This window comes from Lissotriton helveticus, chromosome 11 (genome assembly GCF_964261635.1).
Source record: "Lissotriton helveticus chromosome 11, aLisHel1.1, whole genome shotgun sequence".
NCBI classification, from domain to species: Eukaryota; Metazoa; Chordata; class Amphibia; order Caudata; family Salamandridae; genus Lissotriton; species Lissotriton helveticus.
Genome location: NC_136072.1, coordinates 127,161,115 through 127,186,286, shown reverse-complemented (window position 1 = coordinate 127,186,286; position 25,172 = coordinate 127,161,115). Strand labels below are relative to the sequence as shown.

Here is a 25,172-nt window from a genome sequence, read left to right as displayed (position 1 = left end):
TAGCAAGGTAAACCAATGTAAGGTATCCCCAAATTCACACTCATTTTCCAACACATCAACAACACCCTCCTTGCAGTATGTTGTTTTAATGTAGTGGTCCATTGACTTAAGGCTAACCCTCATTGAACTGAACCATACTCTTCTTTGTCATATTCTTTACAGGATGTGTCTGAGCCACATTCACAACCAGGAAAACACACTATCCCTTTCAATTTAACTGAAATCAAACCCCTTCGCTTTTCATTGGGGACATAATGACTGCCTTTTTACCTGAGAGTCGTTTTGGTAATAACCATGCACTATCACAATGGTCGAAAACAGAGACTGCGAGGGAGGTGGCAAACGGAGGGAACCAAGTACTGTGAGGAAGAAGAGTGGGGGTCAATGTAAATAGTATTATGGATAATTAATGAAATCATCTTTTAATCATCCCAGTTGGTAATTAATCAACACTCTCACAAGTTTTTAACTTTGACATAGCACAACATCAATGTTGAGAGCGTTTTCTGCAGATAGCACACAGAGGGAAACAGCGTTTATAACGCTGTCAATACCACGCGGGTAGGTAACAATGCAGACGTTACATCGTCCGCGTTGTTACTATGCATGGCATTACATCGAAAGTCGTTTCTATGACTTGCGCTAGATGGCGCACAACACCAAGGAATGTGTTGGATTTTAAATCCAACACATTCCCTACTGTTGCGCTAACTGGATTAGGAATAGTGATTTATTCTATTCCTAAATCCAGCACACCATCTAGTGGAAGTCGTAGAAACGACTGGCGATATAAAACCATGCGTGTAACAACACGGACGATGTAATATCCGCGTTGTAACCTACTGCGTGGTAATGTATGTCATAGTAACGTCATACATTCGCACACAGAGGAAGCAGGGGCGGGCGTAGCTTGGTGAGTAAGATTGGAGGAGGGGGTGAGCTTCAAATTTCCCAACAATCATGCTGGCATATCATGGTAAAATACATTATTTGAAAAGCAGAGCATGAGGGTCTTTTGGGGCAATTGGAAGGGATAGCCGTGCGGATTGTTAGGGTTACTTAAAAGACAATATGTTCTTAAATAACTAACAGTTTTAAGAACTGCAAAAGAGAGGGGAGAAAGCGAGAGAGAGAGAGTGTATATGTTTTTGTGCATGTAAAAAACCCAGGTGAAATCAGACAATGACCTCGCCATACCCGACTGGAAGCATCTGTACCCAACGATTTACTAGAGAATTAATTTATCAGGGTGGGTGTAACACCCCAAGCACCCCCCTCCCGCTCCCGAAGCTACGCCCCTGATCACAAGTGGAGAACCATACAACCTGGCAACACATCGGACATCTGTTTAATGAGAATCATAGACATTTAGCCCACTGGTCCAGAAATGGTAATTGAAAAACATCTAGAATGTGAGAAGCAACTGAAGCCACACAGACTACAACTCGTAGGGCAGTCCCATCAGCTGAAACCACCACCCACACCACAAAAGACGTTATACTCTCAATAAAACAAGGTCTCAGCTCTCTTTCTGTTAAAGCACAACACACAATCTTGCAGGCTTGAATATTATACAGTGGATTTGTCGCTCAAAATCTCATAAGCTGCTTCTCTCCTTGGCCCAGAAGAAGGGAAAGTTTTAATAAATGAGACTGTGGAGGAGGTGGAAGAGGCAAGCAAATTATATTGCAGAACCAATGATGTTCTGTACAGAAATTCTATATCTGTAAGAGGTTCTGGAGAGACCAAATGAGTGACAAGTTGGTAAAACATCTAGCATTAAATAAGGCATGAAATAACAAAACATGGGAGCTTCCTGGTCTACGGACTTTTGGGGGAAAATATGGCTCAAAATTCGTAAATCTTCAAGAGCGGCTAATACCACACAAACTGTCTTTTTCATTTATAATAGACTTCTGCTTTCCCCATATACACTCCATCATAGACAGGCTCATATCCCAGACACTTGCTGGTCCTGCTCTGCACCGCGAGCAGACCTCCTCCATATGCTTTTCACGTGTAATCCTGTTCATGATTTTTGGACTAAAGTATGGTCTCAGATAAACTCTATCTTCAATACCAATCATCCGTATACCCTTGTACATGTCTTCTTAGGCAGTTTATCACCCATTTGGAATACTTGTGAGTCCACGGTTACCATCATTGACCTATTGTTGGCAGTAGCTTTCCAGCAAATCACCAAAAATTGGAAGGATGTTACTAAGTTGTCATTTCAGGCATGGTGGTATGCAGTTTGCTACAACCATAGATCAGACACCTCCTTTGTATACCCATTACACATGGCATCCAAACGGGCGCACTTATGGGCACCTGTCACAATTTATCTTGACATTAGTGCAAGCCGTTCATTACGTGTGCCTTTGTCACAGCAAGAAGTAGCTAAACCTCCTTGACATTATTCGATAATGACATTGTTTTAATGTATTACTGCGTACAATTTCTCTTTTTGCATTATGTACTCTTTACTATTTTTGTATATTTTTCAAATGCCATTATTCTGTTTAGTTACTGTTCTCTCCTTTTATTTAACTTTTTCTACACTTTGAACCATATTTGTTTGATATTTTCACAATTTTTATATTGTATACTGTGCACTAATCATATGATACTCTCACTCTTTATGTTATGTTGATTCATTATCTTTAATAAAATTATTTTGAACTTAAAAAAAATGAAATAACAAAACATGCCACAGGAGGGGATAGTTACCTATCCACTGTTAGCTTCTGCAGGATCACGCACCATGAGTTCTTTATCAAGCACACCACAAAATAGTAGGACAAAATGCGAAAGCACAAGCATTGTGAAAATAAATGCACTAGGCAATTGCCAACTAGGATATACATATTTCTTCAATGGTAGTACTCGTATACTGGAACCTCCAATCATAGATAGTCCACCATAAACAATGCCATAAATCTAAGCATGCAAAAACACTGAGAGATCATTTCAACATCCACCATCATTTGAACCCTGACATAGGCTCAGCAGACTATGCCATGGTGTTAATGACATCCTCTGATGTGCATGAAGTACACTGAACGCGATGCAGAAAATCAAAAAATCATAAATGTATGCCAGATACATGAGAAGACATTTATATTATTTATTTGATTTTTAAGGTGATTTTTGAACTAAAATTGTAATTCCACTAAGAACTGCACAGATTCCTAGAAACACCATACAATAAAATCTTTATTTTGTATAACATGCTTTTTACCTCTTTTTTCGTAGCCCGATCCTCAACATCGGCATCGTGGATGTGGGCGTAGATCTCATAGGCATGGTCACAGACATGGCCATAAGCATGGACCAGGCCATATGCATCATCATCATCATCCTCATGGGCACAACCATACCCATCCAGAAGACAGAAACCGTCAGGAGGAACTTCCAGTTCACAGTTATGGAGGCAAAGATGGGAAAAGGCATAGTGAACCACATGGGCAATTCTCTTATATGCATTGGGAAAGGCACAGCGAAAAGCATGGAAGAGGGCATGGAAAAGGGCACGGAAAAGGGCAAGAGCATGGGCGTGGGCATGGTCCTCCCAATGGTGGTCACAAACATAACGGCAGCTCATCAGAAGAACATACTGGATCAAAGCCAATGCCTCCCCCACCTGCAGGGCCTGTTGGGTCAGTGCAGCTCATTTATATGGAGAATGAGTCTGATGTTTTTCCTGTTCCAACTATTCCCGACCCCTCTCCCAGTGCTCCCACTGGTTCTCCTGCAGTTCCAGATCGATTTAAGGATCCAGAGCCTCAGCCTTTCCCTGTGGTCCCTTCAAATTCACCAGGATGCCCAGCAGAGCCCAAGCATCAGATATCCCACATTGCATCCTTATTGCCACTGCCTAAGTAAAAGTCAAATAAAATAATGCAACATGAATAAATGCACTTCTAATTAACAAGACTGGACCACGTGTAACTTTTTGATATATAGAGTGTGGATGCCACTTGTGTTTTATGAGCCCTTTCTATTTCCTCTTGAATGCAAATTTCCAGGCAAGCAATGCTGCTGCAAAACCTTGCAAAAGGCAGTCTGGACTAGATAACCCATCACTGGTATTTATATAATGGTTAGAGGAGTACTTTCTATGATTTTTTCTAACCTATTGTATCTGGAATATCACTCATGCATTGGCTTCTTCCGTATATAATCAAATCAAATCAAAACAAGCTTTATTCGATTCAGAGTTATAATCATAAAAGCACATAGTAAAAATCATGATTACAAAGTGCACCGTCGTTTAAAACAAGACTAAATGAGATGTGAATGAATCCACAAATACATAATTCAATATAACTTGTCAAGCAGATTGTGGTCTTTACATTCTATTACGAAATTTTACCACAAGTTTTAAAACGTTTTTTACTGCATATATGACATGTTCTTCTTCCAACTGCTGCAGTTTAACAAAAGCTGGATAACATGTTCGAATCCCCCATGCCTTAAGGATGGGTATCAAATACGCCCTTCGTGGTACATGGTAGAATTTACAAAATAACACGCAGTGTAAATTCGATTGGTGAGAAGTGTCATCGCAGGGGCATACAATATTTGTCGTAGACCAGTTATTGCAGAGAGGGAAAGTGACCAGACGAAAGAAGGTACCTAATCTAAAACGAGTAAGGAGCATGCCGGCATAAGGGCTTGAAACAAATATAAGAAATTTTTGCAACCCTTCATGCAAGGTAATTTGCTGATATCTAACGATGGTGTTTTTCCCTTTTTCAGCATTCCATCTAGAGATGACTAAGTGCTCCAGAGACAGGTTTTTAAGCATGCCTCTTGGTACCTTCTCCATTGTTGTTGGCTTATCAAAGAATTCTGGGTGACCTATCTCCTTGAACATGTTTCTCACATAATGTAACCATTTGATTTTGAGAACTCCGTCAAGGGAGAGACAATCAATTATTAGGTCTCTATTTAGAGAGGTCTCAGGGGTGACCCAAACCTTGTGCCAAAGGAGTATCGGAGAGATCCTAATGATGTCTGATATATAAGGAAGACCTGCTTCAATATGCAACATGTATGAGGATGAAGTTCTAGGGACACCCAGTAAGTGGGCGATAAACTGGTTTTCACAGCGTTGAATCACATGGGCATTTTCTATCCCCCACAGACCAGCACCGTAAGTGGTGGTTGAAACGCATTTGGCTTTATAGATGTAAATAAATTCTTTCGCTGGCTTCCCCCCTAGTTTAGTTGAAAAATTCCTCAAAGCACCAATGGTGCGCGAGAAGGCAAGTTGCCTTGTATTTAGTGCTGTGTTCCAGGAGCTCCTCCTGTCAAAACTTACCCCTAGGTAAGAGAAACCGTCCGTAGTTTCAACTCTCCTACCGTCGAGGAAGATCGGACAGGCGGCCCTCTTTGTACCCTGCCCGCAAACCATAGTGTAGGTTTTTGATATGTTGACTCTTAGACCTCTGAGTCTCATGGGGGTGGTAAATTTGTCGACAGTTCTCTGTAAACTCAATCTCGTCCGCGACATTAAAGCCGCATCGGCAGCGTATAGTAATAATGGTCTGGGGGTCCCCTTGATGGTGGGGTAATCGTACTGTAAATCCCTGAGATGTTCTCCGATTGAGTTGATATATAAGGTGAATAACAGTGGGGCTATGATGCATCCCTGCCTCACCCCCCTTTTTATAGGGAATGTTTCTGAACACTCCCCCCTGCGGCCATACCTCACCCTTGCTCCTGCATCTCTATAAAGTTCCTTGATGTATAATAACATTTTACTGTCAATCCCCATGTCGCTAAGTGTTAGCCTTAGGAATTCATGGTCTACGCAGTCAAACTCGGAACTTAAATCAATAAAAGAAATAAAAAGGTTTCCACTCTTCGCCTGGGTATATTTCGAAATGAGTAAGGCCAGATTCAGGCATTGTTCCACCATCCCCTTTCCAGATCTGAATCTGTACTGAAGATTAGAAATGACCTGTTTTTCTTCCACCCAGGATTGTATCCTATTTAGAATAATACGCCCGCCACCTTTGCCAGCGCGTCCAACAAGGAAATTCGCTTCTATTGCCTTTTTGGTAAATTGGTACGGCTATTGCGTCGGACCAGGAGGGTATGAGACCATATTGGTTTGCCTTATTTAAAACATTCGTTATCATGGGGGCCCACAGATATAACTCGACCTTGTAGACATCAATTGGGACACCGTCCGGGCCCGGTGCCTTGCCTGATGAGCTATCTTTTATCCCTTTAATAACTTCCTGACAGCTAAAAGTTAAAGCTAATGGGAAGGGGCTTGGGTGATTACCATCAGAAAAATTGGTATTCCCGACACTGGGGGTAAGCCCGAGATCGCCAGAGGTGGCTCTACCATAAAGATGTTTAAAGTGGGCCACCCAACGGTCCCCCGTAATCGCAATATCAATAAAATCGGGCTCCAAGGTTTGCAGATGGGGGGCGTTTACCACCCTCCAAAAGGCCGTATTGTCTCTTTTATGTGACGCCTCTTTTAAAGCTGCCCATGCCTCCTTTTTTAAGATGGCTTTTCTCTCTTTTAATATGTTTTTATATGATTTTTCTAGCTTCCCGGATTAAAACGGGGTTTTTTGGAGTTGTATGCAGAGTCATTTTAAGTGTAGTTAGTGCCTTAGTGCACTTGCTGTCAAACCATCTGTGTGGATTTGATACCTCTCCCCGATATTCCCTTGTCAATAAGGTTTTTGCGGCGGCTTGAATCTTGGCAAAGGAACTCATTACTCTTTCGGGGTCCTCATCATGAGCCAAGCAAGTATATATATCTGTCGCATTTGATAGCACTAATTTTTTCAGAAAACATATGGGCTCTACCTTCTCCCATTTAATTGTGTAGCCATTTTTTGATGCCAGTCTAATCTCTGAGGTGTATAGTGTGTTAACAGGGGACACTCGTATCATTTTTTTCACCATTAGGCTAAACAATATAGGGTAATGATCAGAGAACAGGACCTGACCTGTCTCCCATGTTGCTACCAGTCCAGCATGGGGTGCGGAGATTAATGTAAAGTCAATTGTGGTGTTACTCCCCCTCCTATTAAAAGTAGGTTGAAAAGGCAGGCTCGGTCTGCATATCTCATTTATAAAAGACAAATTAAAATAAAAAATAATATTATTCAGAATGCTACCGAGTTTTGTGTGATGGAAATGGGAGGGGCACTCTTCCCTACGCTCTGATAGGCCGCACAGGCCCGCCGAGTTGTGGGGACAGATCGTACAGTTAAAATCTCCCACCCAGATCATGACCTTTTCACCTACTAAATGATCATGTAAGGTAATTAAAGTCGAAAGAAGCTTATTTATTTTGGACTCACTAATGTCGGGTGGCACGTTATTATAAAAATTTATTACAATTAAGTTAAGAAGGTCCCGTTTTAACCTCAGTATCTGGCAGAACTCGGTGGACAAAAACTTACATACTTCAATTCCGCCAGTGGTAGATACAAATGTGCTCAGGCCCCCTTTGTTACGGCCCTGGCCACTCGCCACCGCTGGGGTGTGAAAAGTTTGGTAGCCACATATATGTCGTTCCTCCAGGGACCATGTTTCCTGTAGGCAAATAGTGCTATACCCGGTGACAAAGTTAAGCCATTGTTGCTGAGACAATTTACTAGCCAAACCAGCAACGTTCCAGGAAAGAAAACTGTAGGTAGAAGCACTTCGTTTGGGGCGTCCGTTAGATAAAGCAAGTTTTTCGTGATTTCCCTTAAATGTAGATGGGGAGTGGGATTCTGATGGAATAGGGGGAACGAAGAGGAGATTGTTCGCTGGGATTGATCTGGTTAGTTGTTCATCTCGATCTACCACTTTCCCCAAAAAAGCAGTTGAATCCTTTGAAACCCCTACCGTCATCGGGAATATATCGCACCTCCGTCGATTAGTTACTATTTTCGACGGGGTAATAGATCTTGACAAATTATCCACCGTAGTGGTTTTCTGGAGTCAATCTAAATCATCCAAACCAGAGAGAGCATCGTAGCGGTTTGCTAGAGGGATTGGCCAGTATGGTGTACCTTGATATGTGCGATCACCCCGATGAAAGGTAGACCTTTCTCCGTACCTAGGGGCCGGGTAGGTGGGTCTGTATGAATTCCTGTTCATGGGATGAAGGGGATACGAGGAATTTCTATTGTAAATAGGGAGGGCTTGCGGGCCGTGTACGTTATGCAATGCCTCAGGGTACAAGTAGTTCAAAGTTCGAGACGCTATAGTGCTCCCTCCATACTCCTGGTACCAATCCGCAATATGCGTTACCACCCTTCGGTCTCTAAAATTGATAACAATTACGTCCCCCGGGATGTCTTTAGGTCTCGATCCTATCCACGCTAATCTTCTGACGTGCGCTATTTCTCCATCAATGTGGGGAGGCAATGGCCAATTTTGTCTGAGCCAGTATATTGTTTTGTTTTTAGCTCAGTGTAGCCTTCACTCTTCCCTTCTGTAAGGTCTGGGATGCCCGTAAGCACTATAACGTATGGTGAAGCTTCTGGTGGCAGGTCGATATGCCATCCTTTTCTTTTTGTGAGTTTATCTGGGGCTGTGGCTTTACTCTGTCTGCGACCTTAGTGGCTGGATGGGGGTCGGTCGATGGCTGGATGTTAGATATAGGTGTTGTTGGCTCTCTACACCCTATCATCTTTATGCCTGTGTTAATTTTCTCTGTCATCCTACTGGTGTTTTTAGAGCAGGATGGAGAGTCTCTAATGATAATGGGAATATTTGTCGATGGCTGAACACTAATCGTTTTATTCACATTATGGGCTGTGAAACCTTTTAAAAGTTGTGAATTTAGTATAGTTTCTGTCACTAAGGTGTTCAATTGGTCACCGAGTCTTTTTATCCTCTTCTTGGGGAAGTATCAGCAGATTGAATTTTGGGCAGGTTCTGAATCCCCCGAAATAATGACTCTAGTGATAACGGGTCTTTCTGTAGTGCTGACTTAAGTTGAGCATTGTGGGGACTAGAACCTATTCTGGGTGCTTTAGTTCGTCTACCCATATGTGAGCTTCCCCCTCTCTTCCTTTTCAGTAATGGTCCTTGCGGTGATGGTTTATGTAGGGTTTTTCTCTTTTTACTCACAGGAGTAGGCAATTGTAATAGAGAGGGCTCCTCTAATGAGGGATCTATGGAGGAGTCTAGAGAGGGATCCAAATTGTCAGCTTCATAATGGGCACTCCTAGCTGGTGCTTGTGATAATGGTGGGGAAGTTTCCTGATAGAGCAGAGGGATACCAATATCTGCAAATGAAGTGTTCCCTTTGCTCTGTGTGCAATGTATAGTTGGAGAACGTATGTGTTGTATTGAGCCTAGAGATGAGCGTTTGTTAAGTTGCAGCTCAATTGACAAGCGACTCTCGGCGACAGAAATTTCATGGTCCAAATTAGAGACTGCCTTCATTAAAAAAGCGTCCAAAGTACCTTTTACACCCCCCCCCCCCCCCAGGTGTGTTTTCCTACCATTGCCGGGTTTCGAGGTCATTTTCGGGGGCTTTTCTGCGAAAAGTCACGGAATGGCTATGGTGTATTGACACAGAAACCCCCCCAGGAAGAATAACTAGATCAGTTTTTTAAATTATAACAGCAGTACCTCTTGGTATTTTCAGTCCTGATCGGTAAAGGCCAAGGGGGGTGGCCCAGCCTCGATCGTCCTCGGACGGCCACAGACGGCCCACCCTTTGCCCGAGATTAGCCCGGCAACCGCTCGCGCGCCTCCCGCTAGGATGGGCGTATCTAAATAGGCGAGGGAGGAAGCGGGAAGAGGCCCCAGCTGCGGCAGATGACAAGCCAATGAGGAAGCTGGTCCTCGCAGTCCCGCGACAGAACAGGTATCAGCAGATCAAATCCGTGCCCCAAGTCGGCAACAGTTCCCAGTCTCTGTAAATATCCCGGTGAGGCAGCAGGAACACAAAGCGCCCAAAGTCTATGTATATAACTAAAATAACATTAACATGATTAATTAATGCATGTTTCGTCTATGAACCTCACCTTTTCAAAACTGTGGTTGACATCATATAAGGTGCGCCCAACTTTTACACCGCTCATTTTACAATAATATATTTATTTAATACTAGCAGCCCGTTCGACGTTGCCCGGGAGCAATTAGGCTTCAGGGCCCCCTCCCGCCCCACTTTTGTAACCTGCAGACGTCACTTTTTCCTCCTGTAATTTACTTTGCTTCAGGGCTCCCGCCCGCCCCACTTTTGTAACCTGCACACGTCACTTTTTCTTCGTGCACACGTCATCCACCCCTTCCCTCCACTCCATCCAAGGGACGCAGGTATTCGTGAAGAAAATATTCCTATATAAATATAATCTCCTATAGTGAAGCAAACGCATCTAAACAATAACATATTCACCGCTGACAGTTATGTGAGCAAACTCTCCCCTTTTTGACAGAAGGTGGCCTCGTTCGAGGGGGTACCGTTTTTCTCCTGACCATGTGTAGGCCTTCCTTGCGCACTTTGTTAACGGCGGAGCACAGAGTCCCACTGAGAAGAGCATGGGGTTATCCTACGGAAGCCGAGGTGGCTCAAATGTTTACAGCATCTAAAACCCCTCTGGCTACACGTCACTTTTTCCTCCTTTTCCTCCTGTAATGCACCGTTTGTCTGGCATTTGTAGTGCACCGTTTGCCTCCTCTTTCTTGTCCTCAGGCTTCCCCGACCGCTGCCCGCCCGGCCCGTCACGTCCCCCGCCCGGCCTGTCCCGTCTCCCGCCTGCCCCTACATGAGTGCCCTTACCTCCGCCGGCGCTGCTCCCGCCTGTCCGCTCGCACCACCGCTCCTCCCCTGCGCCATGTCGGCCGCTCCTCCTCCGCCGCCGGTCCTCTGCTCCTGACGTCACCGCTCCTCCCCCGTGCCATGTCCGACGCTCCTCGGACGCCGCTCCTCCCCGTGCTCCTAACGTGTCCACGCAAGTCGCGGCCGGCGCTACTTTTGAGGGACTACTTTTTTTTTTATCTAACATTTTAAATAACGTTTATTTTTTTAATTTATGTAGCCTATAACCATCTACGCACCCTGCCGATTTCAACAGTGTATCGGGTGTGTAGATTGGCGCAGTGGTTCCCGAGTTTACCCGCCTCAAAGCCTGAAAGTTTCTGCTTTATTATAGTAGTATAGATGATGCGGACACCTGAGAAATGATTGATGCGTATTTTTTATTTTTTTTATTTTTTTTTATTGTGAGTTCAAATATAGCAATACAATACAATTGAAATCCAATTAATACAGTACGAGGAAGGAAAGTACTGAAAAACATTCATGCAATTTGTCATTTTAACATTTAAATTATTTAAATTATAAAGTGCAAGGTTGTGTAAAAGCAAACAATTAATAGACTGATGCAGATAACCAAAAGATTTTGTTAGAATTGAAAGCGTACGTAGCATACAAATGTAATAAGCGTCTTCACAGTTAATATTACAAAGCTGAATTCTAAAGTGCAGCGTGCGGAGACAAAACCTTCATAATAGACTAATAAATATTTTCAGTAAAATATAAATCAGGTTAAGTAATAGCAAGACGAATCTAAACGTCAAACACACTCCAATATTTATCATATGTTTTGAGAGCCCCTGATCTAAGGGCATATTTTCTCTCCCTAGCCTGGATGCGCAGTAATTTTGCCTTCCATGCCTGGAAGGATGGAACGGAATCTGTTCTCCAGGACTGTAATATAAGGGATTTAGCTATTAGAGAAGCTATAAAAAGGGGCTCATCATATTGGGTGTGGGTAGAAGAGCAGCCTAGGAGGGGAATTAGGTCGTTAAATATAATATTTGTTTTAAGGACGATTGAAAGATATTTTTCTATTTCCTTCCATAATACCTGGATTTTTGGACACTCCCAAACAATGTGTTTCCAAGTGCCTTTTTCTTCACATCGAAAGCATTTGTCGGCTACTTGGGGGAAGATATTATGTAAAAAGGACGGGGTTCTATATATTAACCATTTATTGAAGAATTGAATACGTTTAAAGTTTGCTCCTCGAAAGATGGTTTTATTGAATTCATTTATTTTGTCCCATACTTGTTGATTAATTATAATACCTTCCCTTTTTTTCCATCTTTCAATTATCTTGCTGTAGAAGTCCTGGTCCTTACTTTCTTTTAATATTTTAATCCAGATACTCATTTTCTTTTGTATTTTGTTATTAAGGATAGTGGAAATATTTTCTTTGTGGGATAAGTTTCCTATATTAAGTTCTCTAAGTTTTGGATTTATCCTAATAAAGGACCAGTTCAGCGTTAAGTGCGAGTGGATTAACTGGCTGTGAATTTCATCCCAGGATTTCCACCTATTTCCCAGCAGGAAGTCTTCAATTTTCTCATAACCATTTTCCTTCCAAAGAGTTATTATATTTTTGTCCATACAACCAGTTTCTCCCAAGCTAAAATTAGTTAAATTTGTCTTATTGCTTAAAATGGGTAAGTCATAAAATTTAAAAAACAGAGTTTTCACCTTAAAAATCCACTGCAGAGTTTTATATCGTACTTTTTTGGGGTCTTTCGTAGTTCTAACCGGATCATAGATTTTCAATTCCAACAACATCCTTTTCATAAAAAAATTATCTGTCTCATGAGAATCTAGAAAAAAAACCTGTGGCTATAATGTGCAAAAGACGCAAAGAAATATTCTTTGATATTTGGGAGGGACAACCCTCCTTGTGTAGAAGATAAATATAAAGTGCTCAGTGCAAGTCTAGGGGATTTTTTTGCCCATAAGAAAGAGGAGATCAGAGCTTCTATTTTTTTAAAATAAGAAGCCTGGATTACGCAGGGAATCGCACTAAAAAGAAAATTAAAAAGGGGTAATACCGACATTCGAATTAGCGATGCCCGCCCTATGAGGGACAGGGGTAGTAGATTCCAGCGATCTAAAAGTGAGCCCACTTTTTTTAATAAAGGTAGAAAATTTAGTAAGTAAAGGTCGTCTAGGCTATCCGATATAAATATACCAAGATATCTCTTTGGATCCGTGTTGTATATCTGCCTGAATTCAGGAGCTAAAGTGTCTGTAGTGCAGTTGAGTAGAATAATTTCCGTTTTGTTTACATGGATTTTATAACCCCCTAGCTTTTGAAAGTCAGAGAAGATTTTTAGAATCTTCAATTGACTTGAGGGTTTAGAGTCTAAAAAAAGGGCAATATCATCCGCATATAGTTTTATATTTGTCATTCCTAAAATTGGGGCAGTGTCAGCTTTGATATTCCTAATGGCGATCGCTAGAGGTTCAATAAATAATGCAAATAAAATTGGGGACAAGGGGCATCCTTGTCGCGTGCCTCTAGTGACCTCGCAGGACCCAATGTTAGTATTATTGATGATAATTTGTATCCTAGAATTCATATGCAAGTGTCGTAAAAGAGAGATAAAAACATTCGGAAAATTAAAACTATGTAAAACTGCAAACATACAATCCCAGGACACTAGATCGAAGGCTTTCTCCGCATCTAAAAATCAAATTTGAGCCTTCACCTTGTTAGTTTTAAAATAATCTAGCGCCTCCAGTAAAAATGTAGTATTGGAATGGAGATGCCTGCCTGCAATAAAACCGCACTGATCGTGAGCTACCAGAGATCCTACTATTTTATTTAATCGGTTTGCTAAAAGTTTTGTAAAAATTTTGTAGTCTGTATTCAAAAGGCTAATCGGTCGGTATGAATTTATGTTTTCCTTATCCTTTCCCTTTTTTAAAATGCTGACCACCACCGCTATGTGAAAGGAGTCCGGTGGGGGACCGCCTTGAATTAAATTATTAATTAATTCCAAGAGTTCCTTACGCAATGTTCCCCCAAACGTTTTTAAGAATTCACTGGGTAGGCCATCCTCACCATTGGCTTTGCCATTGGGGAGAGACTTTATCACTTCATCTAATTCTGATAATGTGAAATCCTGTGTGAGGTAGTTCTTACCCTCAGCAGCTATTTTAGGTATTTCCAATGGCTGAAGAAAATCCGTGATAGAGTCAGGTGTGGTCCCCGCAGTTGCTTGATATATCCCCTCATAGTGTTTTAAAAACAGCTCGCCAATGGCAGTGGTGGTCTTAACTTGAATTTTAGTGATGGGGTCAGTTAACTGATCTATTCTATTACGAACCTGCTTTTCTTTAGATTGCCAGGCCAGAAGCTTTCCTGTATACTCATTCTCCTCAAAAACAATTTGTGCCTGAAAATTACTATTTATCTCGCCTAGATCATAATAAAATTCCTTCATCTTGTGCTTCGCCTGATAAAGTTTGTGGCCGGAGATCTTGGATCTGACCCTATAATGTTCTTGGGTAGCCTGTGAGAGTTCAGTTTGAAGTTTGAATTTCTCCTCCCGTCTTGCCTTAAGCTTGGGGATCTCTTTAGATGTAATTATTCCACGTAAAGTGGCTTTAAATGCATCCCAGATTATGTTTAATGGAGCTGTACCTCTATTCTGTATAAAAAATTGCTCAATCTTTTCATTAATATCAGTGCACCATTGTTGGTCAAGGAGGTTAAGTTTGTTAAAAAACCATCTACTTGTAGATCTTGCTTCATAATTCCCCAATTTGACCTCCATGCAAAGAGCCGCGTGATCCGAAAAGGCATTGGGTAGGTAAGCGTAGTTGTATAATTCTAGGTCATGGGAGGATAAGAAAAAATCCAGCCTTGACGCAGAATTATATTTTGCCGAATGACATGTGTACTCACGCTTGGTGGGATTCAAATTACGCCAGTGGTCAGTAACATCAAGATCTATCTTGCAGCTTTGAACAGCTGAGGAGACTTGGGGTTTATTCTGTCGACGGTCTTTCTTGGAAGAGTCCAATCGAGGGTTTTGTAGTAGGTTAAAATCACCCCCCCCCCCCCCCCCAAATTATTGGCCGAGAAAGACCGGTTAATGCCTGCTTAACCTGTAAAATAGCTTGTGGGTCGTCCAAAATAGGTGCGTAAATTGTGGCAAGGATAACGTTGACATTATTTAATTTACCGTGTGCGACTGCCCATCTGCCTCTAGGATCTATGCACGTCCCTTCAAGGTTAAAACCTACATGTCTTCCTATTAGAATGGAAACTCCTCTCTGGGCCATCCCGGCAGGAGCAGATATATTATAACCCGCCCAGTTTTTAAAGAGTTTAGCTGACTTGCCTGATCTTTATGGTGGGTTTCTTGCAAATATATGACATCAGGTATCAGATTTTTTAACCAGCACTCAATAGCGTTCCTTTTACGAACGTTATTCAGGCCATTAACATTTAGCGAAATAAATTTCACCATGTCATTTGATGTTCAAGATATTGGACGTAGCCCTCAATTAAAGTGCAAGTGTGCAGAATGAGCAAATATGCAAACAGCAGCAATAACATGAATAACTGATAAATAATTCAAATATATGACAATGAAAAACAAAAGTAGCAAATATTCAAGGAAATTAGCATGAAAAATCTAAATTTCAATGTGCAAATATGCGAGCAAGCAGCAAAAAATGTAAAGTGCTATTTGAGGAGACCTATCATGCATTGCACAAGACATGGAGATAGATGGCACATTATAAAATCTTATCTTATGTATAAAAAATAAATAAATAAAAAATATTTAGACCGTGTAGATATATAATATCATCAAATAGAAAAATAGAATACCATTGTCTGTGCAAATATGCAAATAAGCAGCCAAGTAGTACAAAAATAGCAGCTCGGACTTGAAAGTTTAGATGTTCAAGATATTGGAAGTAGCCCCCAGTTAAAGTGCAAGTGATACAAATAGAATACTCTTGTCTGTGCAAATATGCAAATAAGCAGCCAAATAATACAAAAATAGCAGTTCGGACTTGAAAGTTTAGAGCACCTCCTAGTGCAAAAATGAGCAGAAGTGACATGTGCGAGAAGTCAATGAATAACCTTGCTCATACCGTGATCATGAAAGTATGAAAAAACATATTGCATTTGAACTCTCTTTTTTCCCCCATGCGACACCCCCCTTCACCCCCCTTCCCTCCCCCCTTGAGTGGACGGAGACCACAGTGTCCCACTTCCGTCCTTCTCTGTTGTCTCTTCTTTTTGGATGCCATCTCATTGCATCCTTGTGTGCTTCCTGTTTCCAACAAGTATCCGCCGTGCATTAGTGGTAGATTCAGGAGAATCCATCAACTTGATTTGTTATCCCCCGAGGCCGTCAAGAAGTGTCTGGGCTTCATGTAGGGCCGTGAATATAAAGAATTTTCCTTTAGCCAAAACTTTAATTGCTGCACTATCATGGCTTGGGCTCCCTTGCTCTTAAAGGAGTCTATGAGCTTCACAAAGTCTCTGCGGCTGTGAGCAGATGCAGCAGACATGTCACCAAAAATCCTGAAATTATTCGCCCCCTCTACATTAAAAGTTCTTTTAGAAAATGCGGTATTTAGGATTTTTTCTTTTACCCTAAAGTCTGAAAAGTTGAGGAGGATTGTATGGGGGTATTTCGAATTATTAGGTTTATGTGCAGGGACTCTGTGCGCCCTTGTTATAGTCAAGTCACCTTGTAGCTCAGGGATAGCTTTTTTCAATAAAGAATCTGACCAGCTAACTACATCCTTGTCTTCAAGCCCCTCTGGTATGCCTACTAACCGTAGATTCGATCTCCTATTGTACTTCTCAAGGTCCTGGAGCTTTTCCTCTAAATGGGATTTCTCTCTATTAGCCTCCGCAAGATTTTTCTGAATTGGAATCAATGAGTCCTCTAGAGATGATATCCGAACTTCGGCTTCAGAGACCCTCAGAGGAATGTTCCCAAGGCCCTCCTCCATCTTCGTGAGCCTGCTGTGCAAAAGTGAGATTTCCTGAGCCTGAGATAATTTGAAATCTCTAAGTTCCTGGATAATCGTAACTAAGATATCTTCCATCGTATTTGCTTTTGCAGCACTCGGGAGAGCAAGCAAGACGTCATCCTGGGAGGTCCAGGAGGCCTCTAAACTTAGGGCTTGACTTGGAGCTGTGGTAGTTTGCTTATTGCCTGGGGCAGAACTAGAGCTGGCGCTTGTGGTTGGCGACATCAGGGGGTGCAAGGGAGGGGCTGCATCCGAAGAGATGGCGGGAACCGTTGGTGTGGGTAATGCTGCTGCTGCTCCTTCTAGCCTTGTTGCCCCTGCGATGTTTGGCGCCGGAGTCTTCTGTGATGACTTTTGCGTTGTGGGACTGCTTGCTTTCCCTACCGTGTTGGAGACCACCTGTTCTGAAGTGACACTTGTTTCCCCTTGTTTTCTCTCCCCTTGTGTAGGAGTACTCGAAAGTTATCCCTGCTGCAAAAGGGGTTTTGAAAAGAGAGGGTATTGTTTGGGGGTAGATCGACTCTCAGGACGCGAAGAAGGGGACATATTAGCAGCCATAACCGGTTTGTCCACATTGACAGCGTTCCCCCTCCCCTGGTCCGTTTTCGTTCCCTTAACTTTCCCGTCCTCCTCACCCCTGTCGCCAACAGCAAGCAAGCTCAACTCTGCTGACAGTTCCGACAAAGTCAGGCTCTCTGCCTCTTCATCCTCTTCGTCCTCTTCTTGTTCATTGTCCTCGTTGATATCATTATCTTCCTCCATCTGTTTCCTTAGTACATTATACTTATTTTTTCTAATTTGATCATTAAGTTCCATTGCTTTCTGTTTTAGAGCTTCTTTTTGTTGATTTTTCCTTCTGTTTTTTCTCTCTCCCCTTATAGTTGATGGAGAGCTGATCGGAATAGGGAGTTTCACCTCCTTTCCCAGCTCTGGCTTGGGCTGTTTGCCCCTCGCTGTTGCCGCCATCAGGATTCGTAGTTCGCAAACGTGGGTTTTTTAAGGCATACTGGAATTTGCTCTGAGAAATTAGAAATTTGAACAAGAGGATTTTTCTCAGCAATAAGTCAATGATCAGCCCCCCTCAATACAAATGTAAGGGTGTAGGGAAATCACAATATTACAGAAGAAGCCAGCCTAGCTCCTTTATGCTCCTCCCCGCCTTCAAAAGCTCAAAAGTTCAAAGATTTAAACTCAGCTAACTTGCAGATCAGCGAGTAAAAGAATATAGAATAGGACGTTTTTGGGGGGGTTTTTTCCCCAGCAGCGCGCTGGTTGATGAAGGGTCACAGGGGGCGCGGTACAAACAAAGCGAGTGCGAGCTGGGTAGAGCCCTGCCCAGCGCGCCTTACCTCGCAGAGCAGATCAGACCGGCGATTCCCCCCGATTCCCGGTACCTCGCCGTCCATTGTGTGGGACCCCAGCGGGACCCCAGCGGCGTTTGCGGGTGCTCTGGCTCACTTCCGGATATTCCAAATGCTGAGCGGGCTAAGTCAGGTCTCCGGGCGGCGCTCTTTCCTGCCCACGGCGCTTAGAGGCTCTTGCCGCAACCACCGCAGCCCTCTCCACCCCCTCAGGGGCCGGGGGTGGTAACTCGGTACAGCGTGCTCCTCCTTTCGTAAGTTCCAGGGTCTCAGTTAGCGGCTGCCCCGCGGGAAGCCCGTGCACCTCTCTGTGCGGAGCCCAGGCGGTGAGAGAGCCAGCTACAGCCCGGTATGCCTCGCGGGATCCCCGGCAGCGCGACAATCATGAGGCAGCTAACGAAGACGCATCGGGAGCGGCAGCGTTGTGGCTTGCATGGGCGTTTCTGGGGGCGGAAAAGCGAAAACAGGAAACAGGAAGCACAGCGGCGGCGCGGGTGGGTCCGCGTCAGCCGTTCATCTTCCCTGCCGCGCCTCTCATGTGGGTCATTGTGGGCATTCCAGACTGCTTTTACTTTACTTTACTTTAAAAATTATTTATAACGCGCACTATCACCATCGGTTTCTTGGCGCTCATTGACGTGAAACGGTAATCCAGGGTTTAGTCATAGGCAGCTTGAAAGAGCAAGGTTTTTAAAGATCTGCGAAAGCAGTCGTACTTTGGGCAAAGCCGTAGGGAAGGAGGTAGGGAGTTCCAGGTGGAGGGGGCCAAAACAGAAAAACTCAGGCCTCCATGTTTTTTCCTTTGAAGCGGGGGACTTCGAGCAGGTTTAGTGATGCTGACCGAAGAACTCTAGAGGGAATGTGGCGGGACAAGGCTGAAGAGATAAACAAGGGGGCTGAGTCCAAGAGTGCCTTGAAGGTAGTGCATGCAAGTTTGAAAATGCAGCGTTTAGAAACTGGAAGCCAGTGGAGAGTGCGGAGGAGGGGGGTAACGTGTTGATGTTTGGGCTGGCGGAAAATCAGGCGGGCAGCCTGATTTTGCACCAGCTGGAGTCGGTGGAGGTGACATGCAGGAATGCCTGCATAGAGAATGTTGGCATAGTCGAGCCTGGAGGTGATGAACGCGATGACCACTTGGGTTAGGGCCTCTTTGGTTAGAAACCTGCTGATCTTGCGGATCCGCCTCAGGTGGAAAAAACAGGCAGAGGTGACCGCGTTGATGTGCGGTCTCATTGAGAGGTCTTTGGAAATAGTCACTCCCAGACTTTTGACTGTGCTCGCAGGAGTGGGTGCTGTCCCCAACGATGTAGGCCAGAAGGTGGCATTCCATGGGTGGTTAGGACCTCCTACCAGAACGAGCTCAGTTTTGGTAGGATTCAGCTTTAAATGGCTGTGATACATCCACTCAGCGATGGTCAGCATGGTGGACTGAAAGTCAATACGGGAGGAAGGGTGTGAATCGATGGGGAAGATTAGTTGAAGATCGTCCGCGTAATTATAAATTGTGACTGGGGAATTTCGGAGGGAAGCTAAAAGTGGTTGGAGGTACAAATTAAAAAGTAGAGGGGATAGTGCAGAACCCTGAGGGACACCACAGGTAAGGAAAGTGTAAGAGGCAGAAAAGGAGGAGAGGTGAACAGATTGTGAGCGCTGGTGAAGGAAAGATCTGAGCCAGTCAAGGGCCAATCCCTGAATGCCGGCGTTGTGGACACGGTCGATCAAGATGGTGTGATCGACCGTGTCGAAAGCCGCCGAGAGATCTAATAGGACAAGGGCTTGAGAGATGTTTTTGTCAGCACCTTTCCTGAGGGTGTCCATGACTGCTACTATGACCGCCTCGGTGGAGTGGAGGGGTCTAAAACCCGCTTGTTGAGGATCTAGAAAGGAGGATTTTTCTATAAAAGAGCTCAAACAGCGGGTGACGTAGGTCTCTAAGATCTTTCCAAGGTATGGAAGGAGGGAGATGGGCCTGTAGTTACTAAGTGTGATAGGGTCTGCATTAAGTTTCTTTAAGATAGGCAAGACAGCAGCACGCTTGAGGGACGATGGGACCTCCCCATTAGCAAGAGAGTTGTTGAGCAATGCTAAGGGGGGGCCAGGACATGCAAGGAAGGCTTCTTTTAGGACCTGCGGGGGACAGCAATCATTAGGAGAGCCTGAACTAACTTTGTGAAGGAGGGAGACGAACTCTTGATGAGATATAGGTGGAAACTCAGTCAAGATGTTAGGATTGGTGGGGGGGGGGGAGGAGGGGTAGAAGAGGTAGGGGACGGTATATTATTTTTTATTGTAGTTATTTTTTCTATGAAATAAGAATTGAGCGAATCACAGAGGGTTTGGGTAGGTAGAGGTTGGGGGGTGACTCTGTCTGGACGGGAGAGCTCATTAACGATTGCGAAAATCTCTTTCGATTTGTTGTTAGAATTCAAGATTTTTTGTGAGAAATATGCCGTCTTGGCTGCCAGGATTGATTGTTTGTAGGTTTTTAAGGTGTCTGTATAAGCAAGCTTGAGCTGAGGATCGTAGTGGCGACGCCAGCGGCGCTCCATTTGCCGTAGGGCAAGTTTGTCCGTTTTAAGTTGGTCAGTAAACCAGCATTGGGCATCATGGGGGCGCTTTGTTTTTATTCTTTTGAGAGGGGCGACTTTGTCGCTGGCCTGACGTAGCCAATCGTTGAGTGTGTCAGCCTGGTTCTCTAGTGGGGACTGCGACACGGGTGCAGTAGACACTAGGGAATCGTGGAAAGCAGGCAAATTGGCCCTTTTCCAATTGCGGGCCATAAGATTCTTAGTACTGGGGGGAGGACATAAAGTATGCAGATGTAAGTAGAAAGAGATAAAATGGTGGTCCGACCAAGAGCAAGGGACAACTGAGGGAGGGGAAATGTCGAGATTTGAAGTCCACACTTGGTCGAGGATGTGGCCCTTCTGATGGGTAGGGGTATGAATGTGTTGGGAGAGATTCATGGTTTTTAAAAGTTCAGTAAAGTCCAACGACGATTGGCTTTCGTGGACATCGGATGGCCAATAGTTAAAATCGCCGATGACCATGATATTGGCATGATTAATTGCTAGTTGAGCAATGGCGTCGCTGAAGAGTTGGGGAAAAAGAGGCATAGAGTCAGGGGGTCTATAAACAAGAATACAAACAAAAGACCATTTAGGGGAGGTGAATTTGAGTGCCAAATATTCAGTTTTAGGGATAGGGGTCATCGAGATCTCAGAAAAGGTATGTTCAGAGCGGATGATGGCCGCCACCCCGCCGCCAGTTTTCCCAGTGGGGCGGTTGGCGTGCATAATGTAGTATCCAGTAGGGATAGCAGCAAGAATGTCGGGGTCTGAGTCATCGGTGATCCAGGTTTCTGCTAGGAGGAGGATATCAATGGAGCTCTGATGTAATAATTGAAAGATCTCAATCTGATGGCGAACAAGGGAACGGGTATTAAGGTAGTAAATTGATAATGAAGCAGAGATCTGAGGAACAAGGGGGGAGGAATGATGAGAAAGGACCTGTGCCGAGAAGTCAGATGGTACAAGGATGCCATATGTCAGGGCCGCTTTTACGGCATGGGTCGGAATGGGTCCTGATGAATTAAGTCTCAAGAGGTCAGCGGAGGTGTAAGAAAGGAATTGGGCATTACGACGGGGCCCTGGGCCCGGTCGGCCGCGGACGGGCGCAGACGGGCTTGACTTGTGCGCGACTTCGGCGCGAAGTCGGCGCTCCCGCTGCGCTCGTCCGCTGCGCTTCCTCCAGGCCGCCATTAAATACTAGAGGGGAGGGAGCACTAGACCGCTGACCTGCTGGTAATCTGTGCAGGGCGGAAGTGGTGGTGTCACTAAACAGGAAGTGACCGCTCCTCGAACTGACCCTCCTCGCAAACGGCACAAGCCGGGGCGGAACGGGGCCACGAGGGAAAGGTGCAGGTAAGAGGGACTTAGACTCGTTCCAAACACAATGTGCAAAATGCAGTTTTTAAAAGTTATCAGCGTGCTTTTAAATCAGCAAAAGAGCAAGGTAAAATACAAATTGCAATTTCTAAAAAGTGCTAGAATAGCGTGCTTTAAATCAGCAACAGATCAGGGTTACATACAAATTCCGTTTTTAAAAAGTGCTAACTGCTTGTGGGGATTCTGATGGCAGTTGGAATTGTATGATTGATGCGTCATGTTGTGGGGCTCTGTTGGAGGACTCTGCGGCATAAGGAATAAGCGTGGTCTGATCTCTCCATAAACGAATGCATCATCTGCAGTAATGTTTGTTTAATCGGATGGACGCATTTTGGAATTCTGGGGGATCCACTTGGTCTTTCATCCTTCCACGGTCAATAAAATTGAGGGGCATATTATCAAGGGGCTTTATCTCCGCTTTTTTGGCTTTAAAAGCCAAGAAAGCGGAGATAAAATTATCTCCCTATTACCAAGCTGTCGCTAACACCAGTTAGCGACAGCTAATAGGAGATAGTGACCATCTTGGGCCCCGCTTTGCATGTCAGTGATATTTATCACTAATGACATGCAAAGTGGGCGTGCCAAGATGTTAGCGACTGAAAACAGTCGCTAACATCGCTATCTCCTATTACCAACTTTTGGAGATATTCGCGCTAAGCGTGAATATCTCCAAAAGCTAACACTTGCCCAGGAGCAGTTCTTAGCCATGTTATCCAATGGGAGGTGGATAACATGGCTAAGAGCATTTGCTCGATAATGCATGAATATCGCGGACTTTTCAGCGATATTCATGCATTGCGGCCGTTTTTTATCGCATTTGCGATAAACCTTGCTAATAGCAAGGTTTATCTGCGATAAAAATCGCCGATGTGCGGCGATAATTTTTGTCTCTAAACAAGTTAGAGACAAAAATTATCTCTATTGGTTGGTAATATGCCCCTGAGTTTGTTAACAATAAATATCCCTTATCTGCCAATAAGGCCGAGTGAGACCCGCCATAGGGATAACCATGCGCTCGATAAGTTAGCCTCTTATGTGAAACATTAAAAAAAAAAATCCTTTCAAAATTTTGAACCATGCACCCGGCATAACATTTGAATGCATTCATGTTCTGTGCCTCATCATCAGGTGGTGTAAAGATTGCTTAATTTTTACTATAACTGAGTGGAGGGAAATGACGCACAAGGAGGGCACAGGCCAAAGGCGTGATTATGTATCGTGTAAATATGGAAAGAAGTGTATTTCTGTGAGCTGAGTTATGCCTTTCTCTGGAGAAAGGAGCAGAAGTTGCGCACACTTTATAACTAAGGGCACAAGTCCTGACGGGGCTCATTGGAAACAGCTGCTCCGTAGTCTCTTACTTTTGTTTATTTCGGCTTTTAAAATAAATAGCCTTGTTTTTTTATATTTTCCGTTACTTTCTATCTGGACCTCGGCTCTAACTCTACTGTGGTAATTTAGACTGCTCACATGTGGCAAAATAAAATGTCTATACGCGCAAAAGGAGAGTACTCTGCTATATGCCCTCTTGATGTAGGGTTGTTTTAGCTGATTTATAATACAGCCACAGGGAACCACTGTTTAGAGTTTAGAGTTTTATTGAAATTCCCAAATTTTTTAACTCCTTTATTCCACAATAGGGATAAGACAGGAATGCATGAAAGTCATTAACCACATCAGCCTTGTTGATCCGTTGCACGACAGCCCCCAAGGTTGGTCTCCTGTTGTCTTAGTGGCTCATCGCTGCAGTTGCATGCAATAACCATCTCATCCTAACAACCAACACAGGGCTCACTCAGGAGAAACCATCCAGTACAGTACACTGATGCTTTGTTGGCATAATAACAGACACATGTGCTGCTAAACCGGGAATGATCAACGTCGAGAACCTGGTTATAACATACGCTGGCAAAGTCAATATTTAAAGACATCAGCCAAACTTTTGACTTTTCGTCCCGTCCCATGCCCTGCCTGCCCCTACATGAGTGCCCTTACCTCCGCCGGCGCTGCTCCCGCCTGTCCGCTCGCACCACCGCTCCTCCCCTGCGCCATGTCCGCCGCTCCTCCTCCGCCGCCGGTCCTCTGCTCCTGACGTCACGGCTCCGCCCCCGCGCCATGTCCGACGCTCCTCGGACGCCGCTCCTCCCGGTGCTCCTAACGTGTCCACGCAAGTCGCGGCCGGCGCTACTTTTGAGGGACTACTTTTTTTTTTAATCTAACATTTTAAATAACGTTTATTTTTTTAATTTATGTAGCCTATAACCATCTACACACCCTGCCGATTTCAACAGTGTATCGGGTGTGTAGATTGGCGCAGTGGTTCCCGTGTTTACCCGCCTCAAAGCCTGAAAGTTTCTGCTTTATTATAGTAGTATAGATAAGGAATGAAACAATGCCATTCACCACTTGTCTAATTCCACTTGACTAGAACGTTCCCAATCCATACTATTGATATTTTACCCAAACTAACTCTGACAGTTCATTAGGTGTGCTTCTTCCCACATGTTCACATTTATGCCTTTCCTTGAGCGAGTGGGAGCATGTACTATCCAAAATGCTCCTGTCAAGATACTATTAGAAAATTGGCAGGCATATTTTAGGCATATGTCACCCAAATGTAGTTCTATATGGTGTATATGTAGATTTTTACCTACACTTTGTAGAACTGCAAATAGAAGGGACTAGAGAAACCAGCACCACCTAAAGAACATAACACAAATATTACTCCTGGAAGCACGAAAATAGAGATCTTTTCTCCTTGTATTGGAAGATGCTTTGGAACCTACCATTACCTACATTGGTGTTGTTTGTTGTTGTGTGATGTGCGTTTAGGAGATGCAATTCATTATGATGTGTCTTTAATTGTGAGAAGATTCATTTTTAAAGTGGGATGGGCCATCTGTTTTGGAAATTCACTTTTTATAATGTGATTTGTATGGGTGTCTGCAATATTTACAATTGAATGATTAATTTTTACATTATTGTTTATGTTTTTTATATACATATGTATGTCTGTAACTATTAAATTTTGTATTGCTTTAAAATATAATAATAAAACTAAATAAA

At 43.7% G+C, this 25,172-nt stretch overlaps 1 protein-coding gene across 2 annotated transcripts in view; it reads left to right on the top strand.

Moving 5' to 3' along the window:
* The window catches only part of LOC144791812 (fetuin-B-like), a 183,331-nt gene that overhangs the window by 39,032 nt on the left and 119,127 nt on the right, over positions 1–25,172 (top strand). The window contains exon 7 of one of the 2 annotated variants that reach the window (XM_078666594.1): positions 3,256–3,934. The exons of the other annotated variant lie outside the window; for it this stretch is intronic. Coding sequence (XP_078522720.1) covers positions 3,256–3,885 — 630 coding nt within the window. The 3' untranslated portion in view covers positions 3,886–3,934. Of the gene's footprint in view, positions 1–3,255; positions 3,935–25,172 lie in introns of those variants that run through there. 2 annotated transcript variants of the gene reach the window in all.